This window comes from Centropristis striata, chromosome 13 (genome assembly GCF_030273125.1).
Source record: "Centropristis striata isolate RG_2023a ecotype Rhode Island chromosome 13, C.striata_1.0, whole genome shotgun sequence".
In the NCBI taxonomy this organism is placed as follows: domain Eukaryota; kingdom Metazoa; phylum Chordata; class Actinopteri; order Perciformes; family Serranidae; genus Centropristis; species Centropristis striata.
In genome coordinates, this window is record NC_081529.1 from 1,411,008 (window position 1) to 1,438,480 (window position 27,473).

Consider the following 27,473-nt stretch of genomic DNA (forward strand, 5'->3'; position numbering starts at 1 on the left):
GTAAAATTTTAGTCATTTTGTGTCTTTTGGTGTCTTTTTTGTAATTCTGTGTCTTTTTTTGGTCATTTTGTGTTTTGTTTTTTAGTCCTTTAGTCCAACATAAAATGTGGTTTTGAATCTTTTTTTTACTTTCAAAACACTATCATGCTCAATAAAGAATTTTAAATGTTGCAAATGTGCATTCATTTCAGAGTACACTGAGACATTAAACTGCATCATTTTCAATTAAATTCTGGAAAAGTTGGTGTGTTCTAAAACTTTTGACCAGTAGTGTATATATATATGAAAGTAATAGTTTCATATTTAATAGTTTGTATTTTAAAATACTCTGTGATTGTTGGCTCAGTCCATGAAATAAAAATAAAAAATCACAAGTTTGACATGTTTAGCTGCACTTTTCAGATCTTTGGACTACAGCACCATCTGGTGGTGAAAACCACTACATCCTGTGACTGTGCAGCAGTTAAACTAAAGAATCTAACCTTGGAAAAGACCAGAACACATACACACAATCTCCCACACTGCATTGTGCACAAAGGACTCATACAAGTGAATTGCTAATGTGTAATGATGTTGAGAGATGACCCAAAACATGTTCACATGGCAGGTTCCAACAACCATCCTCACATTGCCTTCGAACCACTCACATGGAGTAGAGAACCAGTTTGATTGTTCAGTATCTTTATTATCGTCAACAAACATAGGCAAGACAATTCAAATGATTTTACTCAAAGCAGAGTAGTAGAAAATATGTTTTAACCATGTCACAGACAAAATAAAAGAGGGGGAAAAAATCACAAATGCTTAATATGTTTGTAGTACGTCAAACTGACAAAAATAACAAAAGGTTACAAAATACTTCATAATATCCCAAAGGTTATATCAGAAGGACATAAACACAAATAAATGAATTAGAACAGAGCTGAACACCAAAAGAAATTTAAAAGGATATTTTTTATTTCATTCACAGTGGAATGAAACCAGAAAATTATAATACACAGTCACCCATGAAGATGGAATAAAGTTGTTTTCAGATACAATCCTCTGTTAATTATGGTTTGATTTTCATTGTGATATGTTTGGAATAGTTTGATTAATAAAGTTTTGAGAAGATATACACTATATCTGTCAAGAATAAATCACATTGTCACAATCATGAAATGAGGTAAAAAAATATTTTATTCCAACTTTGTGGGCGACTGTGTATGTTAGACTACATCTTTCACCTTACTTTCTCAGTTCCCCCTTCACCATATCATACCTTGGTTGTCGTAGAAATCCATGTGTACTCATGAAACGTGCATGTGTGAGGAGCACACATTCTGACTGTATGACACACAGCATATTATTATAGGGATATGGTTTAGATGTGGTTAAGGGCCACACATATTGATGGGGAAACGCCATTCTTGGCAATTAGACAGGTGCTTCTGTTTGGCAGAGTAGGATCGAATAGCCATAACTTTCTCCACAGTGCTGTCGCAGTGCTGGAGAAAAGGTCTGGTTGCACCTGGGATTAGGGATTATTTGCAATAGTTTAAACTGATCACAATCCTCTTGGGCAGTGCTAAGCCCATGATGCAGCAATAATGCCCATGCAAAATGAATAGCAGAGTCTGGAATAGGTGACCAGTGGCAGGCTAATCCCAATAGTCTACATCTGGCGAGTCCGACTACAGTTAGATGATTACAGTGTGGTCTTTTGGAGCAATGGGTGTCGGACAAATGGGTTTACAGTCCAGTGGGATAGATTTTTGACTATTGAGGTGTTGGAATAATGGGTTGTTGGAACAATGGCATGGCTCCATCTGGAAACGGGGCTCAGGTAGCTTTGAATATATTTCACTCATTAAGGAAACCAGGTTTTTTGTTTTTAAGCATTACCAGGTTACTTAAATGCCTGTAAACACGCTGACTGAGGAGCCAGACCACCCCAACCTAAACGCAGGATAGAGGGGTTCGGTGAATCTGCAGTAGTAGGTGTGGAGGTGATCCAGTGTGCCATAAGAGACTCTGTAGAAGGACAGAGTGCCAGCAGGCCAGTCAAGATACACTGCCACTCTGTTTGAACGGGAGGGGGCAGCACAATCTATTTCTCTGTCATTGTGAAATGCAGAGTAACCCTCGTCAGAGCAGAACAGAGTCCAGGACGTTTCATTCCATCCAAGCCTGCAGTCATCACCCTTCCCACTTCTTCCAATTCCTCGGTAAGTAACCCCCATATAAACCCCGCCTACCCTTTCTACCTCCCAGTAACAGCAGCCAGTCAAACCGTCCGTACACAGCAGCTGTTTCCAGTAGTCGAATCTCTCTGGGTGATAAGGACGTGGCTGCTTTTTTGTCACTAACGTAACTTCTTTCTTGTTCTCAGACAGTATAAGCTTTCTGTGTGCCGTGTCTGGGTCCAGTGTGAGTTCACAGGCATCTGATCAAAAGAATAAGGTGCATTTTAGCAGCAGTTTTTGATTTAACAGACTTATTGCGCTCCTCATTATAATTTAATAATATCAACAAAGTGACTAAAATGTAATTCTCAAACCATGTGTTTCTCTACAGTGGAATGCAAATTAACACAAGAAACATACACAACATGCTTTTTCAAAGTTGAGTGTGTTCGATAGTGTTTGTCTGAACTTACACTTTAACAGACCAGGTTGCAACCTCTGCTCTCCCCTATGGTGTATCCTGGAGAAAGAAACAAAACATAACAGCTACGTTCTCTTCTATAATGGACACATGAGCCTTCAATAAATTCCTCTTTGATCTGAAAAATATCATCAGCTTGATACTGGATAGCCCCACTGTCTTGTTACCTCGTACCTTTTTATTCAACACTTTCCATACCTGAGAGTGTCCAGTCTCCACTGTGGATCCTCCAGTCCAGCAGAAAGTACCTTCACCCCTGAGTGTCCTGGATGGTTGTAGCTCAGGTCCAGCTCTCTCAGATGAGAGGGGTTGGAGCTCAGAGCTGAGGCCAGAGAAGAACAGCCTTTCTCTGTGACCTGACAGCCTGACAAGCTACACACACACACACACACACACACACACACACACACACACAAACACACACTTTGATAACTTAACTGGGAAACCGCATTGGAAGCAAATTCTAATGCACACTTAATCCATCTTCTGTAAACGTCTACCCAACCAGATATTGCTGGAGCATATATATATATATATATATATATATAAAACAAATATATAAAACAAACAAACAATATATAAAACAAATTTATTAGACCAACTGTCATTCAATTGAGAAAACATAAATATTTTAGAAATCTTTCAAAAGCTTGTTTAAAACTAAAAATGATATTGTTATTTATTTGGCAAATAACAAACTAAATTCACCTCTTTTATACCCAAATTTGAGCTGGCTCTCTGGGCTATTCTAAGAAGTCAGAAAATAAATCATTCAACCACTAAAACAAATGTTTCTGTTCAGGAATGCAAGTAAATAACTATAATTTGACATCTTAATCCAGAAATAATAATGTGCTCTACTGTTTTTGTAAAGCAGTAAATTTGAAAATTGATGGATAATAATATTTATTTTTTAGCATTAAAAATATCATTTGGTTAAAGAGCTTCAGCATACTGCTGTATTTATCATAACAGAAACATAAACATAATTTTGGTAATTATTAATATTGTTAATCCAGGACAGCTGTGGCATAAACCGGTGGTCTAATACATTTGTTAAGCACTGTATATATAATATACACCTTTACTTCTATTTGTAATGACCACAACCACCTTTTCATATCACAGAAGGTCTTGATGTAAAGAAAAGTTTGCTGCATCACTTTTATAGCAACAAATCTTAATGGGCTAGGAGTTATTTACCAAAAAATAGTTTTTAAATCAATCAGTGACTATACAGTTCAGTTCGAAACACAAACATTGAATTTGTAGATTTTGCTTCGCTAAACACGACAAAAATAGGCTAGAAGCATAAAAACAAAATCAGGGATATCCATAAATTCTGTCCACACACACATGCACACTAACAGATGTCCCGCTTATGACTTAACATATGCCTCTTGCACACTACTGCTTACTGTCATTGTCACTGTACATTGTACATACTGTGTTGGTGTCATGATGCTGTGTTTTTATTATCTCCAATTCAAATGATCTGTGTTTGCTTCAAGATATCATGAGTCCTGATTTTGCAGATGATAGATAAGGAAAATAGTCTCACTTTTTAAATGTTTAAGGAAAACAGCATCTTTTAAAGCATGTAAAGCAGAAACTTAATGTTAATCTTAAGAATTCTGACCTGAGGACTTCAAGGTTGCATTTTGAACTCCGTAGTCCAGCAGAGAGTAGCTTTACCCCCGAATCCTGCAGGTCATTTTTACTCAGATCTGCTTCCCTCAGATCGGATGACTGGGAGCTGAGTGTTGAGGACAGAGCTTCACAGCTTCTCCACGACAGCTGACAGCCACTCAGCCTTAATGGACATTAAAAATATATGTAAAACAGTATGTTAACTCTCAGTTTTTTGTGAGATTGTTGTCTTCCTGTCACTATATCAATCTCATGTAAAGTAATGCTGTATATTTGTCTAAAACCAAGAATATATCAGAAACAAATGAAGAAATAATTATTCAATAATGTCATAACTTACCGAAGACATTTCAGTCTACAGTGTGAATTCTTCAGTCCTGCAAAAAGCAGCTTGACTCCTGAATCCTGCAGGTGGTTATTATTCAGGTCCAGCTCTCTCAGACTGGAGGAGTGGGAGCTGAGAGCTGAGGACAAAGCTTCACAGCTCATCCACGACAGCTTGCACATGCTCATCCTTGATAGGTATAAAATGATAGAGACATGTTGATGTTTGGTATTTTAAAGCTGATGTTGTACTTTTTTTCTTTCTTTTTTAAAAACTTTTTGACAAGGCTGACCTTGGTCTCCACTGAATTAAAAAAAAATGTACATGGTTGCTCATGAAGTTGGAATTATTTTGTTTTCAGACACAATCCTCAGTTAATTGTGGTTTCATTTTCATTGTGACATGTTTGGAAGAGATTGATTAATAAAGTTTTGAGAAGATATACACTCAAGAATCAATCACACTGTCACAATCATTTCATGGATAGGCAGCAAGACAATGCCAAAACACATTCTGCATGTGTTACACCAGCATGGTGAGTAGGTACTAGACTGAACTGTTTGCTGGAACCATATTGGGCTCTTGATAAGTCTTTGTAGCATATTTTCATTTACCTCATTTGTAATATGGCCATGCTTATCCTCAATAAGCTTTTTAAACTTACCTAAGAGTTTCAAGTGTACAGTGTGGACTCTCCAGTCCAGCAGAAAGCTGGTTGACTCCTTTATCCTGTAAGTCGTTGTTACTCAGGTCCAGCACTCTCAGACTGGAGAACTGGGAGCTGAGAACTGATGCAAATCCATTACAGCAGCTCTCTGTGAGGCTGGTCTGATTCAACCTGGAAAAAAACAAAAGAAATGCTCATTATAAGTCAGAAGTACGGTATCAGTGTCTTACTCAAGTACTATTAAGAAGAGGACTCGTCCTCACCCCTAAAACTGTATACTCTACACACTCCACACACACAGACACACACACATTTGACTTGACAAGTAACGTTACAATATAGCCTATAAGTGCAATTAAACTTAACTACACTGTGCTGTCAGCCAGTTTCCAGCTGTGCGTAATTTTACGCACACGGACATACAGTAGGCAGTGTTTATCTCATTCTTGCATCCAGGTGCATCATATACACATTAAGTAGGTTTACGCTGCCTGCAGACACCATGATCATGGTCAAGTGAATATTAAGTAGCCATGTGGAACCATCGAAGCAAATATAAAGTAACCACGTGGCACTTTTTACAATATGATTCCATCAGATCTCATATCTACACTGTTTAACCCAAGTCGGCACCTATGTACAGTCCCATTATGTTTTATTTTATATTATTATATGACATTTGTAATTAACTAAGAAGGTAAAACATGTTGTTTATGCTGCATTTTGTCAGGCACTTCTCTCAAAACAGCCTAATAAAGCCCCAAAACCTAATTTTATCTAATTCGTTATCACAAGAAAACGATCTTTGTTATATCGAGATAACGAGATAATAAGTTGTTATCACGAGATAACAGTGCATAAAAAAAAAAATCTTGTGTGTACCTGCTCTAAAATCCTTTGTGCATGTGTTGTGGGTAGTTTCTTTTCTCTCTCTGTCTGTCGTTATGCCTATGTGATGGGATGCAGATGAGCTTGATTGGCTAAGTGTATTTTTGTCTGTGTGAATTAGTGGGTTTTTACAGGTAACTTGTGTTTAAACCTTCTGATCTTGACAAAACTTTTTTTTTCAATTGTTGTCACAGACGAAAAAAGTAACTTTGAAAAATTATCCTGTCAAGACTTTTTTCAATGCATTGGTAAAATACTCACTTTTGCACCTTTAAGTTATATATAGTAGATAATAATAATAATATACAGTAGAGAAAACCATTTAAATCACCGGGATGACTTTTTCTCACTTTCCTCTCAGGGCTTCCATAGAACCATCACATCTAATCTAACCTGAGAGTTTCCAGTGTGCAGTGTGGATGCTCTAGTCCAACGGAGAGCAACTGCACTACTGCATCTTCCAAGTTATTGTTACTCAGGTCCAGCTCCTTCAGGTTAGAGGACTGTGAGCTGAGAACTGAGGGCAGAGCTTCACAACCTCTCCATGTCAGCTCACAGCCACTGAGTCTGATGAAGAATTACAGTAAAAATATTTCAATATAGAACATCTATAGTTTTCTAATCACTCATAGCAGAGATAAAAGTTTAAATTCTTGGGGGATCCTGACCTGAGCGTTTGCAGTGTACAGTGTGGACTCGCTAATCCAGTGGATAGAAGCTTCACTCCTGAATCCTGCAGATTGTTGTGACTCAGGTCCAGTTCTTTCAGACAGGAGGACACAGAGCTGAGAGCTAAGGCCAAAACTTCACAGCTTCTCTCTGACAGCTTACAATGACTGAGCCTTCATATAGACAAACAGACACAAAATCATTACTCTTAGTTTTAATGAAAATAACATTGGCTAACTGTAGAAAGCTGGATGATTATTTTGATTAAATGTATTCTATGGATAAACACATTTTATACCATAACTACTGTAAAATGTCTTGAACACTGAATGCAGCTTGCAGAGTAGCATTCACAACATCACAAATCCTGACCTGAATGTTGTCAGTGTACACTCTGGACTTTCCAGTCCAGGAGAAAGCAGTGTCACTCCTGAATCCTGCAGGTTGTTGTTACTGAGGTCAAGCTCTTTCAAATTGGAGGATCTGAGAACTGTTGGGAGTTCCTGACACCAGGCCTCTGTGAAGCTGGTTTGAGTTAACCTGGCAATAAATAGAAATACTTTATGTTTTACTTCAAGTGCGAAGCAAATGAGCCAGCAGTGTTTTATGAGACTAACCCTCTAACAATGTTCTTTTGGCTTTACCCCAATCAGTCAGGAACAATCTGGTCATAGATTTATGCAATAATTGGAGATACAGTTAAACTTGGCGCAGCTGCTTCCATTACAGGATGCTCCCTGAGAAACCCTCAATACGGCAGTAGTTGTTAAACAAGACAATGAATATTATTTAAACTTTTAAGTCCATTACGACTCTGAACTACAAAGGTGGAGGCAAGGTTTTGCCAGAAACAGCAGGGTCTTCAAGTTGGACCACATTAGCTTGAATCAGTCTAATTGGGTGTGGCCTTGTTTTCCTGCCACAGGTCAGTGTGTGAATATATACATAAGCTGAAGGTTCACTGTGTCAGATATTGCCAGATGTGTACTCTAAAATAATAATAAATTAACTAAAACGATGTCCATGTATTGTGCTGCAAAGATATCTACTGACATTAGCATGCTAACCAGCTATCCCCGTCGGTCCTGTCTTGTAATACCACTATTGTCTGGAGAGGCTGTAGTGAGTCACTGTAGCATCCAGTCTGCCCTCAAAGAGGATGAAGAAGTAAACACAGCTGAACTGTTAGCAGTACAACAGTGAGTATCTTTACACCTAAAACTAAAATTAAGACCTACACCCGAACTGTGATACTGCGTTTAACGGACAGGTCCCTGAGAGGCTAGTTCCATCCTAGTGGAGATTACCCACTCAGGCGAGTGCACATAAACCAACAGCTGGCAGAAAGGATGCACAGGCAGCATTGGGAAAGGAAGGAGAATTAAAACAAGCAAGCCAGGAACCAGGTTAAGCTGAGAGCTGCCACACATTAAGCTGCTGTTACCCAGTTTCTTGCTCTCTCATCACCTAGCTGAACAACATGAGACTGCTAATTAGCAACCACAACACAGACAGCTGTCATATGGTGATATAGAGCTCTTGGAATGACTTGATTTTCTTTTGTTTACACCACCATGTTGGCAGGAACATTACATTGCAACATTGAGTATAGCCATTTTGATTTGTGATGAATATTTAGCTTTGGAATCTACCAGCTAAAAATTATTTCATCATCACTGGAAGTGATAATGTTGTGAGATTGTCTTTGATTTATCCTGAGCTGAACTCTCGTGGGACCCATCCATTGCAACAGTCTCTTGAACACAGAATATCAGTTTAGTTGTTGTTCTTAATGTTACTTTGGAAAGTTCACTATACATTTTTATGACATTGCAAGGTTTATTTTGTGCCTGACTATAATTTTACACAATAACAAAAACTGGCATCACTTCAAGTAAATCATGCAGGCATGCAATCCTTTTTTGGAGCATGTTTTCAGGAATTACAAGTTGCAGCGTAAATAAATTATTGATTAGTCACACATGGAACTGAATTACAACAATATAATAGAAAAGCATCATGATATTATCTAACCTGAGCGTTTGCAGTCTACTGTTTGGGCTCATCAGTCCAGCAGAGAGTAGCTTCAGTCCTACGTCGTGCAGTTCATTGTTACTCAGGTCGAGCACTCTCAGATTAGTGGACTGTGAACTGAGAACTGAGGCGAGAGGTTCACAGCTTCTCCATGACAACATGCAGCCACTCAGCCTGATGAAGAATTGCAATTAAATTGAAGTTATTTATTTCTCCCACTTGGACACAAGAAAACATTTATTTTTGCAGCTACCTATACTTACAAAGATGTATTAGAAGCTTTGACCACTGGCATCAGCCTGAAAAGACCTTCCTCTGAAGCAGAGTATTTCTTTAAGTCAAATACGTCCAATTCTTTCTGTGATGACAATAATATGAAGACCAGAGCTGACCACTGAGCAGGAGACAGATTGTTAGTGGACAAACTTCCTGAAAGCAGGTACTGTTGGATCTCCTCCACTAGAGAATGATCATTCAGCTCATTCAGACAGTGGAACAGGTTGATGCATCGCTCTGGAGAGGGGTTCTTCCTGATCTTCTTCTTGATGTACTGGACTGTCTCCTGACTGGTCTCTGTGCTACATCCTTTGTTTTTAAGCAGGCCTTCAAAGGCACTCTGATTTTGCTCCAGTAAAAGGCCCAGGAGGAAGCGGAGGAACAAGTCCAGGTGTCCGTTCGGGCTCTGTAAAGCCTCATCGACTGCACTTTCGTAGAGACGTGTTAGTCTGGATTTTCTTTTTAGCAGTGTTGACCATGTGGATACGGATTGTGTTTCTGTCAGTATATTAACACCAGTGTTGATGAAAGTCAGGAAGACGTAAAAGGCAGCCAGAAACTCCTGAACGCTCAGATGAACAAAACAGAAAACCTTCTCTTTGTACAGCCCTTGCTCCTCTTTAAAGATCTGCGTGAACACGCCTGAGTACACAGAGGCAGCTCTGATATCAATGCCACACTCTCTGAGATCTGCTTCATAAAAGATGAGGTTGCCTTTCTGCAGCTGCTCAAAAGCCAGTTTTCCCAGACAAACAATCATCTTGCTGGTCTTTGTGTTCCACAGTGGATCTGTCTCAGCTGCTTCATGATACTTGACATTTGCCAGTTTGGACTGAACCACCAGAAAGTGTGTGTACATCTCAGTCAGAGTCGTGGGCAGCTCTCTTCTCTCACTGGTTTTCAACACATCCTCCAGAACTGTCGCAATGATCCAGCAGAAGACCGGGATGTGGCACATGATGTGGAGGCTTCGTGATGCCTTGATGTGGGAGATGATCCTGCTGGCCTGCTCCTCCTCTTTGAATCTTCTCCTGAAGTACTCCTCCTTCTGTGGTTCAGTGAACCCTCTCACCTCTGTCACCATGTCAACACAGTCAGCAGGGATCTGATTGGCTGCAGCGGGCCGTGTGGTAATCCAGAGGCGGGCAGAGGGAAGCAGTTTCCCCCTGATGAGGTTTGTCAGCAGCACGTCCACTGTGGTTGACTCTGTAACATCAGTCAGGATCATGTTACTCTGGAAGTCCAGAGGAAGTCGACACTCATCCAGACCATCAAAGATGAACGCGACCTTGAACTTGTCAATGGTGTGTATTTCTGCTTCTTTGGTTTCTTTAAAGAAGAGATGAAGAAGTTCCACTAAGCTGTAGTTTTTTCCACTCAGCAGATTCAGCTCTCTGAATGTAAATGGAAATGTGAACTGTATGTCTTTGTTGGCTTTGTCTTCAGCCCAGTCCAGAGTGAATTTATGGGTTAGGACAGTTTTCCCAATGCCAGCCACTCCTTTTGTCATCACTGTTCTGCTTGGTTTATCTTTTCTGAGCAATGGTTGAAAGATGTCTTCGCATCTGATAGCTGTTTCCAGCACTGATGATTTCCTGGATGCTGCTTCAATCTGTCTAATCTCATGTTCATCATTGAGCTCCACACTGCGTCCTTCTGTGATGTAGAGTTCTGTGTAGATTTCTTTCAGAAGTGTAGGGTTTCCTTCTTTAGGAATCCCCTCAAACAAATACTGAAACTTGTCCTTCAGATGAGATTTGAGGTTGCGCTGGCAAAGTGTGGCAAGACTTTCTACATGAACAAATGCAAAAATAAATCGATTAATGGAAGAAACAACACTGACTTTTGGTTTCATACAGGAGACAATCAGCAGTCTCATGAGGCAAAGTCCCTCATTTGTTTGACCTGGACATCTGCCCCAACCTACTCCTACTACTTTGTCGCTCTTTATACTAAGTCCTGCATAATTAATACAGCCACTAGAATTGACCCTAACAATGATGGTAAATATGGGTCATTATAAGGAGCCGTTATGGGGAAGATCAGTCTTGGTACTACACATTACTATAGTTGTGAATAAGCTGTAGTTGGCATTACTGTAGTGAATACAGATGAAAAGGAGCTTTTGATCTCTCTCTCTCTCTCTCTCTCTCTCTCTGATGCTGAGGGTGTGGACAGACATGGTTGATTGACAGTCTCAACCTTTACTCATTATAGCCCAAGAAAAAGAAATCAGCTCCACTCTGTATTTACCCTCATTTAAAGGAATAGTTCCACATTTTAGGAAATATGCACATGAACTCCTGACTGAGCTGTTTGTTTGAGTTTTTGGTTACTCTCTCCACCACCATACACCTGGATTTTGAGTGTTATTCATTTGCCGAAGAATATATATATATATTTTTATTATTTTCTGTAGATATCATGATAATAATTATTGTGATTTTTTTGGCAAGGATAATTGTGAAGTGGAAATCTGATAACTACTTTAGACAGAGCCAGGTTAGCTGTGCTGTCCCTGTTTTCATACTCTATGCTAAGCTAAGCTAACCAGCTGTGTGGTATCAATGTTCTCATCTAACTCAGTATGAATGCAAAACATTTTATTTCCCAAAATATTGTACTACTCTTTTTATTTACCTCATGTTAATGTTGCCTTATATGACATAGTGTGTTGAAATTTGGGCAAATGCATATAAAACAAACCTAGGTCCAATAATTAAACTGCAACGAACACACAAAGAAACCTAAATAATATCCACATGTATTACAATATGTGAAACCTGTTAAGTCTCTTACTGTTGTGCAGCGTATCAGCCAGCTCCTCTTGCTGCATACTCCTTAGGAAGTTAATTGTGATCTTCAAAAATGCTTCTTGGCTGCTTTTTTCCCGTTTTTCCTCTTCACTGTTCACTGCCCCCTCATCTTTGCACTGCCACTCTAAGCATTCAGCGTTATCTGCTCTCAGGAACTTCTGGAACTTCTGCAGCTCACTCTTCACAAAGGAGACCATGTTCTCCTCAAGCAGCTTCAGCAGAATGACATATAAATAAATAAAAAAAATCCAGATCAGACTGTTAGTACACAACATCAGAGCCTGCTTTACATGTTGTTATGCTTTCAAGCACAGGACTCAATTCTGTCTGTATTAGGAAGCTTGATAAGTACTCTCATTTGCTTCGCTGTAATTAAAGAAAAATATAGTCTCTGCACAATTTGTATAAGATGTTAGATAATACAGAGTCATGTAATCTGCCATAGATTACAAGTGCCTGTTCTAAAGAGGGCATTTGATTCATATTTAAAGTATAGGTGTTGTGCATTTACACACCATAAATATGGAGTTCAATTCCACTTGATGTGTCAGGGCAGGTTGATCACAGGGAACCTGTAACGTCTCCTGGTGAACTCTGTCAAGAGAACATTAGGTCTGATGTCAGAATAAGACAAACAAAATCACACATATTGGCAGTGGCGGTTCTACACAGGGGCCTCCAGGGGCCACTGTCCCTGTGAAGAAGCCTTTGGCCCCTGCTGTGGCCCCTGTGTCAAATTAATAATAAAATGGTCAATTTATAACGATCAACAATGGAACAATTCTAACCTTTTTTTTGTTCAAAAAATATCTCATTGTACACAAAAGGAACCCAGAATGTGTACATTGTATAATAGTTTAACTCTCTGGAGTCTTATTGGGCTATTTTGTCCATTTTTGAATCCTTTTCATGTCTTTACGTGTCTTTGTAAGTCATTTTGTGTCTTTTTTGGTCATTTGTGTTTTTTTTGTGTCTTTTTTGGTCATTTTGTGTCTGTTGTGTCTTTTTTGGTTATTTTGTATCTTTTTTTTTGTCATTTTGTGTCTTTTTTGTCATTTTGTGTCTGTTGTTGTGTCTTTTTTGGTTATTTTGTATCTTTTTTTTGTCATTTTGTGTCTTTTTAGTCATTTGTGTTTTTTTGTGTGTCTTTTGGTTATTTTGTATCTTTTTTTTGTCATTTTGTGTCTTTTTTGTCATTGGTGTCTTTTGTTGTGTCGTTTTCGGTTATTTTGTGTCTTTTTTTGGTCATTCTGTGTCTTTTTTTGGTCTGCTTTGTTTTTACTGCACTTTCAAAATAAAAAAGTGATTGTGCACAAAAATGAGAAATGTCATTGTCATACAAAAAAAAAACTGTTATTGTTGGTGAGTCTCATTATTTAAATCAATGTATTTGTATCTTCCAAATATACTTAAATGAGATGTTTAAATAAGCTAAAATAAAGATCTTGAATGCTTGAATATCATCTTTGCCATTTTTAATGTGCTAATATGCCCCTCTGATTAAACACTGGCCCCTCCTTGGCCCCCACAGTAAAACTGGTCTAGAACCACCACTGCATATTGGAGCTTAAAGACTCTCTTCAGTGGGACTCAAGCACACCTAAATTTCATCTCAGTACCCCTAATAACCTAATAACCTTTATAAAAACATTGATAATACTAAAATCCTTTTTTAGTTCTCTTACATCAGAATTTGCAAACTTGTCAGTTCGAAAAATTACAGGTTTGAACGTCTATATCCAAACAATTTAAATATCCAGTTGTTTTTATTAGGTTGCACACTTTGTACAGTAGGTGGCAGCATGCACACACTGTTGGAAGCTCACATCTCAGAATCACCCTGCTGACACACACTGTGGGTGCGTCCCAGGTCTCTTTATTACATCACATTTCCCTCACTTGCATCTTTTTATTAGCAGTGGTGGAAAGTAGTTAAGTCAATTTATTCAAGTACTGTACTTAAGTACACTGTAAAAAAAATCTGTTTAATTTACGGTAAAATACCGGCAGCTGTGGTTGCCAGAACTTCACCGTAAAAATTACAGTGAGTGGATTTTCTATTCTAAATTTAAAAACTGTAATTTAGACTGAGTATTCCTGTTATTTTTAGGGTAATTGTGTCATTCATTCACACCTCATGGTATTTCTCCATAAATTTTGCATGAAAATGTTATATTTTTACAGCAAAACTGTGTGTTTCTTCCACTTTATGGCAGAAAAAAGTAAAAGTTTTGTGCTATTCTTTGATTTGATTTTGATTAATTAAAAGTGTCTAATATGGTGATATACAGTTTTTTATTTTACGCCCTATTTCTGATGTATTTGACAGTGTTTTACTGTTATTTCTACAAAGATTTTTAACAGTGTACAACTTTGAGATAGTATAGAATAGAATTTTATGCCACTTCTTACGTATCCTTCACTACAATTAGAGAGAAATCTTTTACTATTTACTCCACTACATTTATTTCACAGCTATAATTACTAGCTACTTTTCAAATCATTTTTGTATGTTTTAAACGTGTGATCATTTTTATATAATAATTAAGAAATAGCATTGTAATAGATTAGACTACTCAAAAGTAAAGCTAAATTGTTAAGATTTGTTTCATGTTGAGCTTTAAAAATGTTGCTTATATGTAGAGATCAAAACATGTCTATTAATAGTCCCATAATTTATTAAAAAATATAACTCAGGACAGTTTGCACATTGAGTTTGCTAATATATATATATATATATATATATATATATATATATATACACTGTAAAAAAATGTGAGTGTGTTTTCTACTGTAAATTTAAATGTAAATACGATCAAAAACTGTAATTTAGACTGAATATCCATGTTGTTTTTAGGGTAATTGTGTCCTTTGTACTATTCCTTGATTTACGGTAATTTAAAGTGTCTGTTACGGTGATGTGCAATTTTTTTATTTTAAGCCCTATTTCTCATGCAATTTGAGAGGTGTTTTACTGTAATTTCTACAAATATTTTTTACAGTGTATATATATATATATATATATATATATTGATACTGTGTGAATTGTCCTGCTTATAGGCACAGGGACCTACTGTGCTTTCTACTGGCAGAACACATCAATAATTTATTTTGTCTGTATTATGATCGTAAATTCATTATTTAATGAACCAGAATATGATTTTGGTGTCTTTTGAACACTGAAATTATCTAATGGGTTTAATGTTTCAGGGAAATTACAATAAATGTTATTTATTATTAAAATGATTATGTGTTTCTTGCTGACAGACAGCAACTGTTTCTGACTTTAACTGTGTTCACAATAGAATTTAATGCCGGAAATAACAGATCGGAAAATGGTTAATTTTGACCAGCGAAGACGCAGCATCAATCAATAACAAAGACTTTATGTTGACTTACTTTATCTCAGGAAAATGCTTTTGGAAAGCAAGAGGTGATTTCATAGACTCGTCACTCTTCATGGACACACAGCTGGGTGTGGGCGACTCTTCCCTCTCTTGCAGAACCTCTTCACTGCAACATAATATGGGTAACAAGATACAGATCAACACCATGGTATATGCTACTTTACAGACAGTATGTGCTAATTATGTGAGGATAACAACTTTGACATGCTCGGCAAAGCCTGAGACCTCTTTGAGCAAATTTAGACAAAATCTTCATTGAGGAATCTCTTTATTCTCCTTGGCGTTCAGTCCCAGCTAGGCAAGAATCCTTGGCTTTCTTTTTACTTTTTTACCCTTTTATTTGTCTTTTTTTTATTTTTTTTATCTCTAACTCTGTTTTGGATTGAGTTTTTATTACTATTTTATTTTATTCTATTTTATTTTATTGTTTTACTGTTTTTAGTATTTTATTCTTTTTATTGGTTTTATTTATAGCCAGTTGTGTATGATTTATTCTATTTTAATAACTGTACAGCACTTTGGTCAACTGATGTTGTTTTTAAATGTGCTCTATACACTGTAAAAAAAAATTATTTTTATGGTAAAAAACTGGCAGCTGTGGTTGCCAGAACTTTACCGTAATAAATACGGTGCAACTTTTTGTAATATTGCGGTAAAATGATATTGGCACTGTTGATTTCCCATTTAAGATGGCCATTTTATTCCATATTCTACCGTAAAAAATAAAACGTTTTTCCATCAAAAGAAACCAAAAGAAACGCTGTTCTGCCATATAATTGATAAGAAAATATTTTATAAATGATGCATGAATTAAGGATTTTACCATTAAATATTTAATTATATTTCTGTTAGAGATATGGTGTTTAGTACATTTAACAAAAAAGAGAGAAAAAGTATTTTAAAATATAAATGCAAAAATGATGGCTTGTATATATATTACAGTATATTTTTGCTACAAACACGGTGCCAGTGTATTTTACAGTGGGGTATTTAAAAAATTTTAAAAATACTGTTTTGGCTGATATATACATTTACAGTGTTTCATTGTTACTGAAACTGAATTAACCCATTTATCATTTTACGGTCCTTTGCTGTCATGGTTTAGCAGTTTTTCACCGTAAAATCTACAGACATTTTTTACAGTGTAAATAAACTTTGACTTGACTTGACTTGCTATATTATCATCATTAACCTGAGAATCATTATTCCCATGTCATGTAAATGTCTTCTTTAATGTTAATACAACTTTTTTATTGACTTACTTTGCTTCAGGAGAATGCATTGTAAAAGTAAATGGTGGTTCCATGGATGAGTCACTCTTCATGGAGACACAGCTGGGTGTGGAGGATTCAGCTCCCTCTTGCTGCACTGGACTTTGGCACAACATAGAAGAAACGTTCTCGTTGCAGAATGACAATGTTTTATTTTCAGGGCTGAACTCTGACAGGACAGACACACGGGCAACATGGTCTCACAGGAATCCGTGAAATAGCCACGGATTTGCTTAACTCAAAATCCATGGAATAGCCACGGAATCACTCAAATTTCCGTGAAACTGACACGGATTTCGCTACAATGCAAGTTAATGACAGTCATATCCCGTGGCTATTCCAACATAGAAAGTGATTATGTACATTCACTGAGTGAATATTTAGAAAATAAAACATATATTTCTCGCTAGAAATGTGATCAAAATCCATTTTTATGCAGAAACTAAATCAAAATATTGATTTTTTTCACTTAAAATGAGAGAACTGTCCGCCATGTTTTTTGTTCTGACCGCCGGGACCTTGAAAGTCACGTGACTTGGAACAAACCAATAGGAAAAAATATCCAGGGAATAGCCACGGGATATGACTGTCATTAACTTGCATTGTAGCGAAATCCGTGTCAGTTTCACGGAAATTTCAGTGATTCCGTGCACTGTAAAAAATGTTTGTAGAAATTACAGTAAATCGCTGCCAAATTGTGTCAAAAAAAGGGCGTAAAATTAAAAATTGAATATCACCGTAGTAGACGCTTTTAATGACCGTAAATCAAGGAATAGAACAAATTTCTAAACTGTAGAAAACTGTTTTTTTCATGTTTTCAGAAATACCATAACGTCCCAAGGACACAATTACCTTAAAACTCAGTCTAAATACGATTTTTTTTTTGCTGATATTTACATTTAAATTTACAGTAGAAAACCCTCTCACTGTATTTTTTATGGTGAAGTTCTGGCAACCCCAGCTTCACCGTAAATTGACGGATTTAGTAGTAAAAAGATTTTTTTTTACAGTGTGGCTATTCCACGGATTGTGAGTTAAGCGAATCCGTGGCTATTTCACGGATTCCTGTGAGACCAGGCTCCACACAGGAGTCTTCAACTCACCTCTTAGCTTGGATCAGACTGTCATATTTCCCAGACGAAGTGCATCTGGAGGGAGGGATTCCCCCCTCTCTCTCCTCCCTCGACCAACTCATAGCACACCTTTAAACAAGATATTAACATGCTGTCTGTCACCCAAAGCTGTTCAGTCACATAGCAAGTATAAAGAATGGGATTTAACATTCAACTGGGTAATAAAATAGTAAGTCAAGGTGTAACTGGTACACTCAGCAGCTTGGTGTTATTTTAAACTGGCTGCACAAAATTACAATTTGAAAAATTGTCACTGAAATCTTTATTTAGAGCAGTCAACATAGGTCAATTAAATATGGTTTTACCTTTGCAGTCAACTCTAAAACCACACAGTACAATGCTATACTATGCCTTCATCTAAACCTTTACATACCTCAAAATCTTTCCATTATGTGGAAGAAATACTTAAGCAGCATGTCGTGTTGTAGACGTGACTGTAGTCCTCACTGCTGTCACTGCCTCCTCAGCAGACTGCAGCATAATTTGAACTGTGCTGGCATTAAACAAGTCTAACCTGTAAAACAGGATCCAAATCTTTTGTCGGTTGTGACTACAGCTTGCAATGTCCTCATGTTAGGTGTGGCTGAAACAAAATCCACACTGCACTGAGATTCAGGGTGAATTTCAGAGTAATTCCAAAATACATGCATATCTTTTTTTTTTCTCTGAAAGAAATAAGTATTAAAGAATTCCTAAGCAGTAAATCAGAGGGCTATGACACGTTTCTATTATGCAAAATCATGTGACACTGGTTGTAATTGAAGTTGCAATTTTTCTAATTCACTCCAAGGGGAACGTTTTATGTCTTCCTAAATGGCATAGTAATAATAATAATAATAAGGTGCACACAAATAACAACACCAATCATAAAACTCAGATAATGACACACATGATGTTTGCTCACAAGCTACAGTGTTTTGTTGGATTTATCTGACAAAAAAGTAAAAGAAAAGTAAAAATATAGAAAATAATAATATAATATAATATATAATAATATAATGATACATTTAAATAAATAAATGAAGAAATCTATTTCACTTTTTGCAGCTTCAAAATCATTTTGATGCTACACTGACTTGTAATATGTGACTGGCCTCTCTGTCTTGTTGCTCTAAAACTCTTCAAGATGAAGAATTTGAAATTGTCTCAAACACATAGTAGTCAAGCAGTGTTTAAACTAACTTTATTTCCTGGTGGAAAAGTTAAAACAGTACTCTTCTGATTGAACATTGTTAACATGGTAAGACTCATGATGGACTGTTAAAAAATGTATTAAAAGTCAATGCAGAGGCTGAATAATCGATAGAAAAACATTAAAATTAAATATTTGTCATGAAACAATAAGGGTGTTACAAGACCGCTGATATAAAATTCTAGTGTGAATGTTTTGGTTCACAAGCAGTGCTGCTACTACTTGCTAGTATAAAAAAGCTAAAGAAAACGTTAGATCTGCATCTACAAAAGCCTCTGACAGTGAAAGCCAGATACCAACAACATAAAAAAAAAAGGCCGCCAACTTCTCTGGTCCCGAGCTCAACTGAGATGGACTGACAAATCTACATAGACATTTCCTAAAAAGGAAAAGGACTGTTTTGAAAAACCATGGTGCTGCCCCAACAGTTTTGACCTATGAGATAGTCGCACATTCACATTATAAAACTCTGTGTTAAAGAAAGAATAGGCATCCTTTTCTGGGAGGTGGTTACAGCTAACTGCTTAGCAGCCTGTGATTCCTGAACAGAGAAGGTCCATGTACATGCTCACTCTGTCAATATTGTTTTAAATAAATAGTGAAAAGGATTTTACTCTCCTCTCATCTGTTCTGCAAAAAAATACAAAAACGAACTCTAACAGGACCATCCAGATTGTTTTGAGAAATGCATTGAGGAAACCTTTAAAATTAAATTATCTGACTCCAACAGTCCACTTACCAATTCTCTGTGCAGATCGTTTGATGGGGAATGATGAGCAGGAGACGTCCAAGTTCTTAGTTTTTAAATTTTATTACAATATATCAAAAATGTGCAGTTACAGAGGCTCTGGGTTCAATCTACACGTCCCTGACATGACATTAGGCTGGTCAGTTCATGGAGGTTGAAGCCCCCTTCTGTCCCTGGAACCCTTTTTTATAGCCTAACAATGTTTTACTAATCATGTGGGTAGAACTCTCCAGAAGATGCGTCCCTCTCAAACCGTTGATTTGTCAGTTTTAATCAATATTGAGGACACGACGTGTCACCAAGCAGAGAAGACAGGTATCTCCCCTTCTCAGCATATCATGTCCGTGACCTGACCTGTTCCCAAAACATTCAACACAACCTCCTGCCTTGTTATGACTTGCAGAGATATTAGTGGAGACACAGATTTTGCAATGTCCATATATAATATATCTTCTTGTGATGATAGAATCTTACTAAGATCAAGCAGTTGGAATAAATGTATTTAGTTTTGATGTATCTAGAGTAATCATAGTTTTAAACCAATATTAGCACATGGTCATTGTATCAAAAGCATCTAACATGATTAACACAGTTAGTGACTTGCATGCATAGATAGTGACCTAGTCAATCAGATAGTGATCCCTATGCACAGAGACAGAAAACAGAGACAGAATAACAGAGTATTTCTAACAATTGTTATCACCACAAAGTTAAAAAGCCAACATCTGTGTTGGTATGGGTGCCCATGACATCATTGGTAACTTGCACATCTGTGAAGACACCATGAATGCTGAAAGGTTTTTGAGCAACATTTGCTGCCATCCAGACGCTGCTTATTTCAGCAGGACAATGCCAAGCCTCATTCTCCACATTCTGAAGTTGTTTTGTTAAAAGAAAAAGTGATGTTACAAAATAGTAAACATGACCCACTCACAATTTGTTTGGTGCATGTTGCAGGCATCAAATTCAGAACTTCCCACCTTTTTTGGAAATCAGGGTTGTTTATTCTGTACAGGCTTGGAGACAGTTATCAATCTTGTCATTTAACTTTCTGTGAAAAGGCTTTTTTTTCAAAATGCTCAACTGTCCCTTCAAGCAGCTGCAGTACCTTTATTCAGAAGTGTTTGTTCCAGTGTTCCTTCAAAAAGATGACAGCTCTTTATCTGACAAAGTTTTTGTTTTTCAGCATTACCAGGTTACTTAAATGCCTGTAATCACACTGACTGAGGCATTAGGCAAACACAACCCAAACGCAGGATAGAGGGGTTCAGTGAATCTGCAGTAGTAGGTGTGGAGGTGATCCAGTGGGCCATCGGAGACTCTGTAGAAGGACAGAGTGCCAGCAGGCCAGTCCAGATACACTGCCACTCTGGTACTATCAAGAGGGTGTAGATATATCTCCATTCCATTTTTATTGTGGTAAATATCGTACCCATCATCAGTGCAATGTAAATTCCAGGACTTTTCATTCCATCCAAGGTGGCTGTCATCACCTTCCCCTCTCCTGCTGATTCCTCTGTAAGTCACTGCAACATCACACCATCTATCCCACTCTACTTCCCAGTAACACCGATCAGTCAGACCCTCTGTACACAGTAGCTGAAAACAGGCATCAAATTTCTCAGGGTGATATGAATCTGGCTCCTTTTCTCTGCCCCGTGTCACTTTTGTGTTTTCATCAGACAGAATGAGGTCTCTGTGTGCTGTGTTTGGGTCATGTGTGAGTTCACAGGCATCTGATGGAAATAATAAGCCACAATACAAGCAACAGAATCAGTTCAATTCATATGATACATTATAACATATAACATATTTTACTTTAAGTTTAAATAGAAATTTAACAAATTCAACTTACACTTCTTCAGACCAGATTTCAACCAGTGCGCTCCACAAGGGTACAGCCTGGAAAATAACTTTATTATTAGTATTATTTTTTTTGAACAATACTCCCAAACCCAGCACAGTTAGAAGGACAGTGTTTATGATCTTTTAGCCATCTATCAGCTGTTGGCTCTCCATACCTGAGAGTGTCCAGTCTCCAGTTTAGATCCTCCAGTCCAGCAGAAAGTACCTTCACTCCGGAGTCACCTGGATTGTTGTAGCGCAAGTCCAGCTCTCTCAGATGGCTGGGGTTGGAGCTCAGAGCTGAGGCAAGAGAAGCACTGCCCTCTTCTGTGACCAGACAACCTGACAACCTACAAACATACGTGGTTGTGAAGTAACGTTTGCTGATTTTACCACAATAGAGCTGAGTTTCCAAAAGTGAATATCCCATTCGTAGAACCATCCAAGGTAGACAATAATATATGCTCCTGTAGAGGCAAATTATGCATGAAATTAACCTTGTTTTTAGAAAAACTAATGTCATGGAGAAGTACAACAGTGCCCAAAATCCTCAAGTGCAACTGCAACATATCTGATTGATGGAGCTAGCTGTTACCATGGAAATGTTTACAGCACCTGCAAACCCAAGAGTGGCTTGGGAGATAGTTCGCTTTACTGCTACCACTGAACTCTACGGTTGTTTTACGGGACTTTTATCACAGAGCTACCATGATTTCTTTCTGACATTTTTTAAAGATAGTGACAAGAAGTTCAAGGTTAAATTCAGCAAGAAGTGCACGAAACTTTTGTTAGCTTGGAAGTTGCTTGTTGTTTTTTTTGCTCAACATATAACAAATGTTTTATGACAATGATTCATTGGTCAGTAGCTGGATGGCTTGGTTCCAGATTTAAAACTCTTTACATAAGAATTTTCTGAATCTAATCTTTACCATTTGAGCAAAGTAAGGAATTCTGACCTGAGGGTTTCCAGTTGACATTGTGGACTTGCTAGTCCCCCAGAGAGCACGTTCACTCCTGAATCCTGCAGGTCGTTGTTACTCAGGTCTAGCTTTTTCAGACGAGATGACTGGGAGCTGAGAACTGAGGCCAGTGCTTCACAACTTATCCATGATAGACTGCACAAATTCAGCCTGAAAGAATATGAAAACAGGAAAATGTTTCCTTTAATATCTACACTTATATTTATTTATTGTGTTTTATGTTGTAGCCTAAATAGTTAAATGAATTATGGATTATAAATATTAGTTTGAATTGATTTTTACAGTGACAGCCTTTGTGTTTGTGTGCACTGAATTCTGACCTTAGAGATTCCAGTGTACAGTGTGGGCTCGCAAGTCCAGTGCTGAGCAGCGTCACCCCTGTGTCCTGCAGATGGTTGTTACTCAGGTCCAGCTCTCGCAGATGAGTGGTCTCTGAGCTGAGAGCTGAGGCCAGAGCTTCACAGTTTGCTTCTGAGAGGTTACAGTCGCTCAACCTAAAGATGGATATCATGGAAAAATCAACTTTTCTAAGTGTTGCTGTAGCTAATTCAATTTTGGAAGTCAAAAAGGTTTTTTTTTTTTATCTATGTTGGTGTTGATATTAATGAGTACTAGTTAACAATGCCAATTTTACCTCTACCCAGAATGTTGATATTTGCAGCTTTATTTAAAACTGGAATATATATTGCCACAACATTGAAAAGGCAGTAAACAGACATGATAACTACTCAGTGATCGAAATGTTTTAAAACCACAATTAAAGCAACATCATGAAACTTTTTTATGGCAGAGGCAAAGAGACTGTGGAGGATGTTGATAAAGAAAGCTACGAAGTGAAAAGGAGCAATTGACCGAGCAAGAGGCCGTCTGACAAGAGTAATTCTGGACTATCTATGGCAAGGGCTTTGCAAGACACCAACTGGTCTTCTTGCTGTTGGACAAGTAAGTCATATTAGCTGGCTTGCTATGTATTGTGTACCTGCTGCACATGTTTTTTGTTTGGCTGTATTAGCAAAGTTGTCACCTGGCTAGTTTTAGATAATAAGTAATGCAAGCATAACAAATGCTTTCATATTTACAATAGCTGTGTATACGTGAATAGCACTCTACAACTGTAAGTTCGCTAAATCACAAAAAATACCATTTCAACACAATGTCGCTTTAAATAAAATTAGCTGACCTGAGCAATTCCAGTCTACAATTGGGACTCTGGAGTCCAGTAGAGAGCTGTGTTACTCCTTCATCTCCAGGGTAGTTGCTGCTCACGTCCAGCTCTCTCAGATGAGATGGTTGGGAAGAAAGAACTCGGGCCAGAACACCACCGACTCCCTCATGGAGACTGCAGCCACTCAACCTGATGAAGATTAATAGAGGAGGGCAACATTTCTTTTAAATAAAAAAAGTTCTTAAAATAGAAGATTTTACATTATTATTTCAATACATCCACTTACAGGTATGAACTGGAGTCTTGAAACACTGGCAGTAGTCGGAGAAGGCCCTCGTCCGAGCCGCCGTATTTGTTTAAGTCGAACACGTCATAATGTTTTCCAGAAGACTGCAAGATGAACACCAAAGCTGACCAGTGAGCAGGAGAGAGATATATTTTGGCAATACTTCCCAAATTCAGGTACGTTTGGATCTCCTCCACTAGAGAATGATCATTCAGCTCATTTAGACAGTGAAACAGGTTGATGTTTCTCTCTTCAGTGTGATTCGTCCTGATCTTCTCCTTAATGTAATCGATAGTTTCCTGATTGCTGTTTGAGCTTATTCTTTTCTGTTTGAGTAGGTCTGCAAGCAGATCTTGATTGGCCTGCAGTGAAAGTCCCAACAGGAAACGGAGAAACAGGTCGAGGTGTCCATCTGGACTCTCTAAGGCCTTGTCAATAGCAATCCTGTGGACCTCTGCTGCAGATGTTTTGCTGGAGGGCATCCTGAGACTTTTGGAAGTTGGTTGGGCCATCACATTCTTGTTGCTATGAATTCGCGACAGCTCCACAAAAAAAGCAGCCAGAAACTCTTGAATGCTCAGATGGATAAAACTAAACATTTTGCCCTTTGCCTTGTCCTTCTTCCTACAGCGCTCCTTTTTAAAGATCTGTGTAAACACCCCAGAGTACACAGATGCTTCATTGAGATGAATTCCACTCTCTTTTAGGTCTTGCTCATAGAAGATCAGGTTTCCTTTCTCCAGCTGGTAAAAAGCCAGTTGTGCAAGCGACAGAACATACTGAATGCTCTTTTTTGTGCCGTACTTCTCTTTGGTCTGTGTGATCTGAAACATCAGGAATTCTGTGTACATCTCAGTCAGAGTCGTGGGCAGCTCTCCCCTCTCACTGGTTTTCAACACATCCTCCAGAACTGTCGCAGTGATCCAGCAGAAGACTGGGATGTGGCACATGATGTGGACGCTTTGTGATGCCTTGATGTGGGAGATGATCCTGCTGGCCTTCTCCTCCTCTTTGAATCTTCTCCTGAAGTACTCCTCCTTCTGTGGGTCAGTGAACCCTCTCACCTCTGATATCATGTCAACAAACTCAGGAGAGATCTGATTGGCTGCTGCAGGTCGTGTAGTTATCCAGAGGCGAGCAGAGGGAAGCAGAGTCCCTTTAATTAGGTTCATCAAGAGTCCTTCGACTGAAGTTGACTTTGTCACATCAATAGTGTTTTTTTCTTTGGCACTGAAGTCCAGGTGAAGACGGTTCTCATCAAGTCCATCCAACACAAACAGAAGTTTGAATTTACTCTTGTCATAGTTGGTGTTTCCTGACATCTGTAGTGCTGTGAAAATGTAATTAAAAGCCTCTTCTCTGATGTCTTTGGTTTCATTGATACATTTGCGAATTAGTCTGGCAAGATGAAACCTTTTTCCCTTCAGTAAATTTAACTGGCGGAAGGTAAAGGGGAATATCAGATGCACATCTTGATTGGCTTTTCCTTCAGCCCAGTCGAGGATGAACTTCTGCACAAGAAATGTTTTCCCAATTCCTGCAATCCCATTGGTCAACACGGTCCTTATGGGTCTGTATTTTCCAGAGGGGTGTTTGAATATGTCGCTGTGTTTGATTGATACCTCTGTTCTTGCTAGTTTTCTTGATGCCTTCTCAATCTGCATGACCTCATGTTGTCTGTTTAGTTGCATGTCACCTCCGTCTGTAATGTAGAGCTCTGTATAGATGTCATCCAGAAGATTTTTATCTTCCATATATGACTGTCCTTCTTGTACACATATAAACCGGTTCTGTAGATTAGATTGGAGCATTTTTTGGTATGATGTGATTGGCTGTGGGGGCTTTGGTACTGGCACCATCAAATCTGTATAGAACAAAATAACACAAGACAGAGATAATCTTAATAAGATGGGGACAATTTCACTTTCTTTATGTAAAATGTAACTTGTCTTTCTTGCAAATGAAACCAAATAATCTTGGCTGGTTGAGATGCTACACTCTGTTGTTCAATGTGTTGCAAAAGCACATCTAAAGGCTATATATCTATCTATCTATCTATCTATCTATCTATCTATCTATATACATATATATATATATATATATATATATATATATATATATATAGCCTTTAGATGTGCTTTATTTACTCCATGTGCTTTATAGATGTGCAATATTTACTCCAATTTTTCAAATTCAAATTATCATTTTAATAGATGTACAAAACGTAAAGTAACAACAAAACAACAAGTTTATTTAACGAAAGCTTTACCTTCAGTCTGACTGTCTGCAGTGACAACTTGAGGAGGCATATAAATCGAGGACTCCTCTCTTTTTTCTGAAGTCGCAGCATCACATACATCTACTTCAATAGAGAGAGAGAAAGAGATAGTAGTGTTACATGGACTTCAATACAAATCAACAGCTATTACATATTTCATAATTTTAGCTTCCAACAACATACCATTTTGTGAGGGGATGTTTGGTAATAGTTGCACTAGATCATTTCTGTTGATCTTCGTTAAAACCTTCCGGGTCACCTCCAAGGCTCCATGAGGGCCATAGATCTGAACCATCTGAACAACTGTGTCCTGCCTGTCTGCCCTCTCCAGACGGCTCACAGGGATAGCTGGGTAGACCTGAAGATGTGGGACAACTGTGTGCATGATGTCTGCCTGCTGGAGGAGCCATTTCATCTTCTTGAATTCCTCCTCCCTCAAATCCTCCAGGGTTATCCAGAGCTTCTCCTTCAGTGAGGCCATCGTAAATGATGGATCTCATCCTATCTCATAAATATAAGAGATATTTCTGCACTGCAAAAAAAGAAAAGTTGGGTGAACTCAAAATTTCAAGGCAACAAACTTCGATAAAATTTTAAGTAGGACAATTAAACTAAATATTTTAAGTTTTGTTTTTGAGTTTGCTCAACTCTGAATTCAGATTTTTTTTGTCAACTCAACTGTAAGTTGCACTAACTTATAATTTACATTGTAATAACTTGTCAGCTAATATTGCGACCACAATTTTGAGTTAGCATTGATATGCTAATGGCTACTCTTGTAGCTGTAACAAGCAGCGCCGCTAGCATCAGTTAGCTGCTAGCATCAGTTAGCCGCTAGCATCAGTTAGCCGCTAGGTTTCGCTAATGACCGAATTTCACCGCTTTCCTGCATTTCACAACAATGAAATAAGAGTTATCAGAACTATTGTCCCTTGTTGTGAACCCCAACTTAAAGATATAAGTAACAACAACTCACCAACTTGTTTTTGAGCAGACAACTGGCTTCCTTTGTTGTGCTAACTTACATTATTGCCCTAAATGTCAATAATTTATATTTCCAAGTTTTACCAACTTAAATCACTGTTTTAGGCCAAAAAATACAAGTTGACTTTCTTGCAGTGTGTGGAGAAAAATGTGTTTGTTACAGACATTGTACAAGGTTGCTCTGTGTTATGCTTGGTTGCTCTGCTATCAACC

At 37.9% G+C, this 27,473-nt stretch overlaps 2 protein-coding genes across 2 annotated transcripts; both read right to left on the reverse strand.

The window, feature by feature from the left end:
- Positions 1-1,412: 1,412 nt before the first annotated feature.
- Positions 1,413-17,844, reverse strand: LOC131982786 (NACHT, LRR and PYD domains-containing protein 12-like). Its single transcript, XM_059347385.1, has 16 exons — positions 17,753-17,844; positions 16,641-16,751; positions 15,371-15,484; positions 12,487-12,565; positions 11,955-12,183; positions 9,143-10,946; positions 8,880-9,053; positions 7,218-7,385; positions 6,845-7,018; positions 6,570-6,743; positions 5,286-5,459; positions 4,637-4,810; positions 4,286-4,459; positions 2,845-3,018; positions 2,639-2,685; positions 1,413-2,425 (listed from the first exon to the last, which is right to left on the reverse strand). Exons 1-16 carry the CDS (start codon positions 17,842-17,844, stop codon positions 1,893-1,895), a joined length of 4,395 nt encoding a protein of 1,464 aa, XP_059203368.1. The 3' UTR covers positions 1,413-1,892.
- A 2,304-nt stretch (positions 17,845-20,148) lies between these two features.
- LOC131983725 (NACHT, LRR and PYD domains-containing protein 12-like) lies at positions 20,149-26,795 on the reverse strand. The gene is made up of 9 exons (XM_059348506.1): positions 26,460-26,795; positions 26,268-26,360; positions 23,999-25,862; positions 23,728-23,901; positions 22,868-23,041; positions 22,524-22,697; positions 21,744-21,917; positions 21,578-21,624; positions 20,149-21,458 (listed from the first exon to the last, which is right to left on the reverse strand). Exons 1-9 carry the CDS (start codon positions 26,755-26,757, stop codon positions 20,923-20,925), a joined length of 3,534 nt encoding a protein of 1,177 aa, XP_059204489.1. The 5' UTR covers positions 26,758-26,795; the 3' UTR covers positions 20,149-20,922.
- Positions 26,796-27,473: the final 678 nt, after the last annotated feature.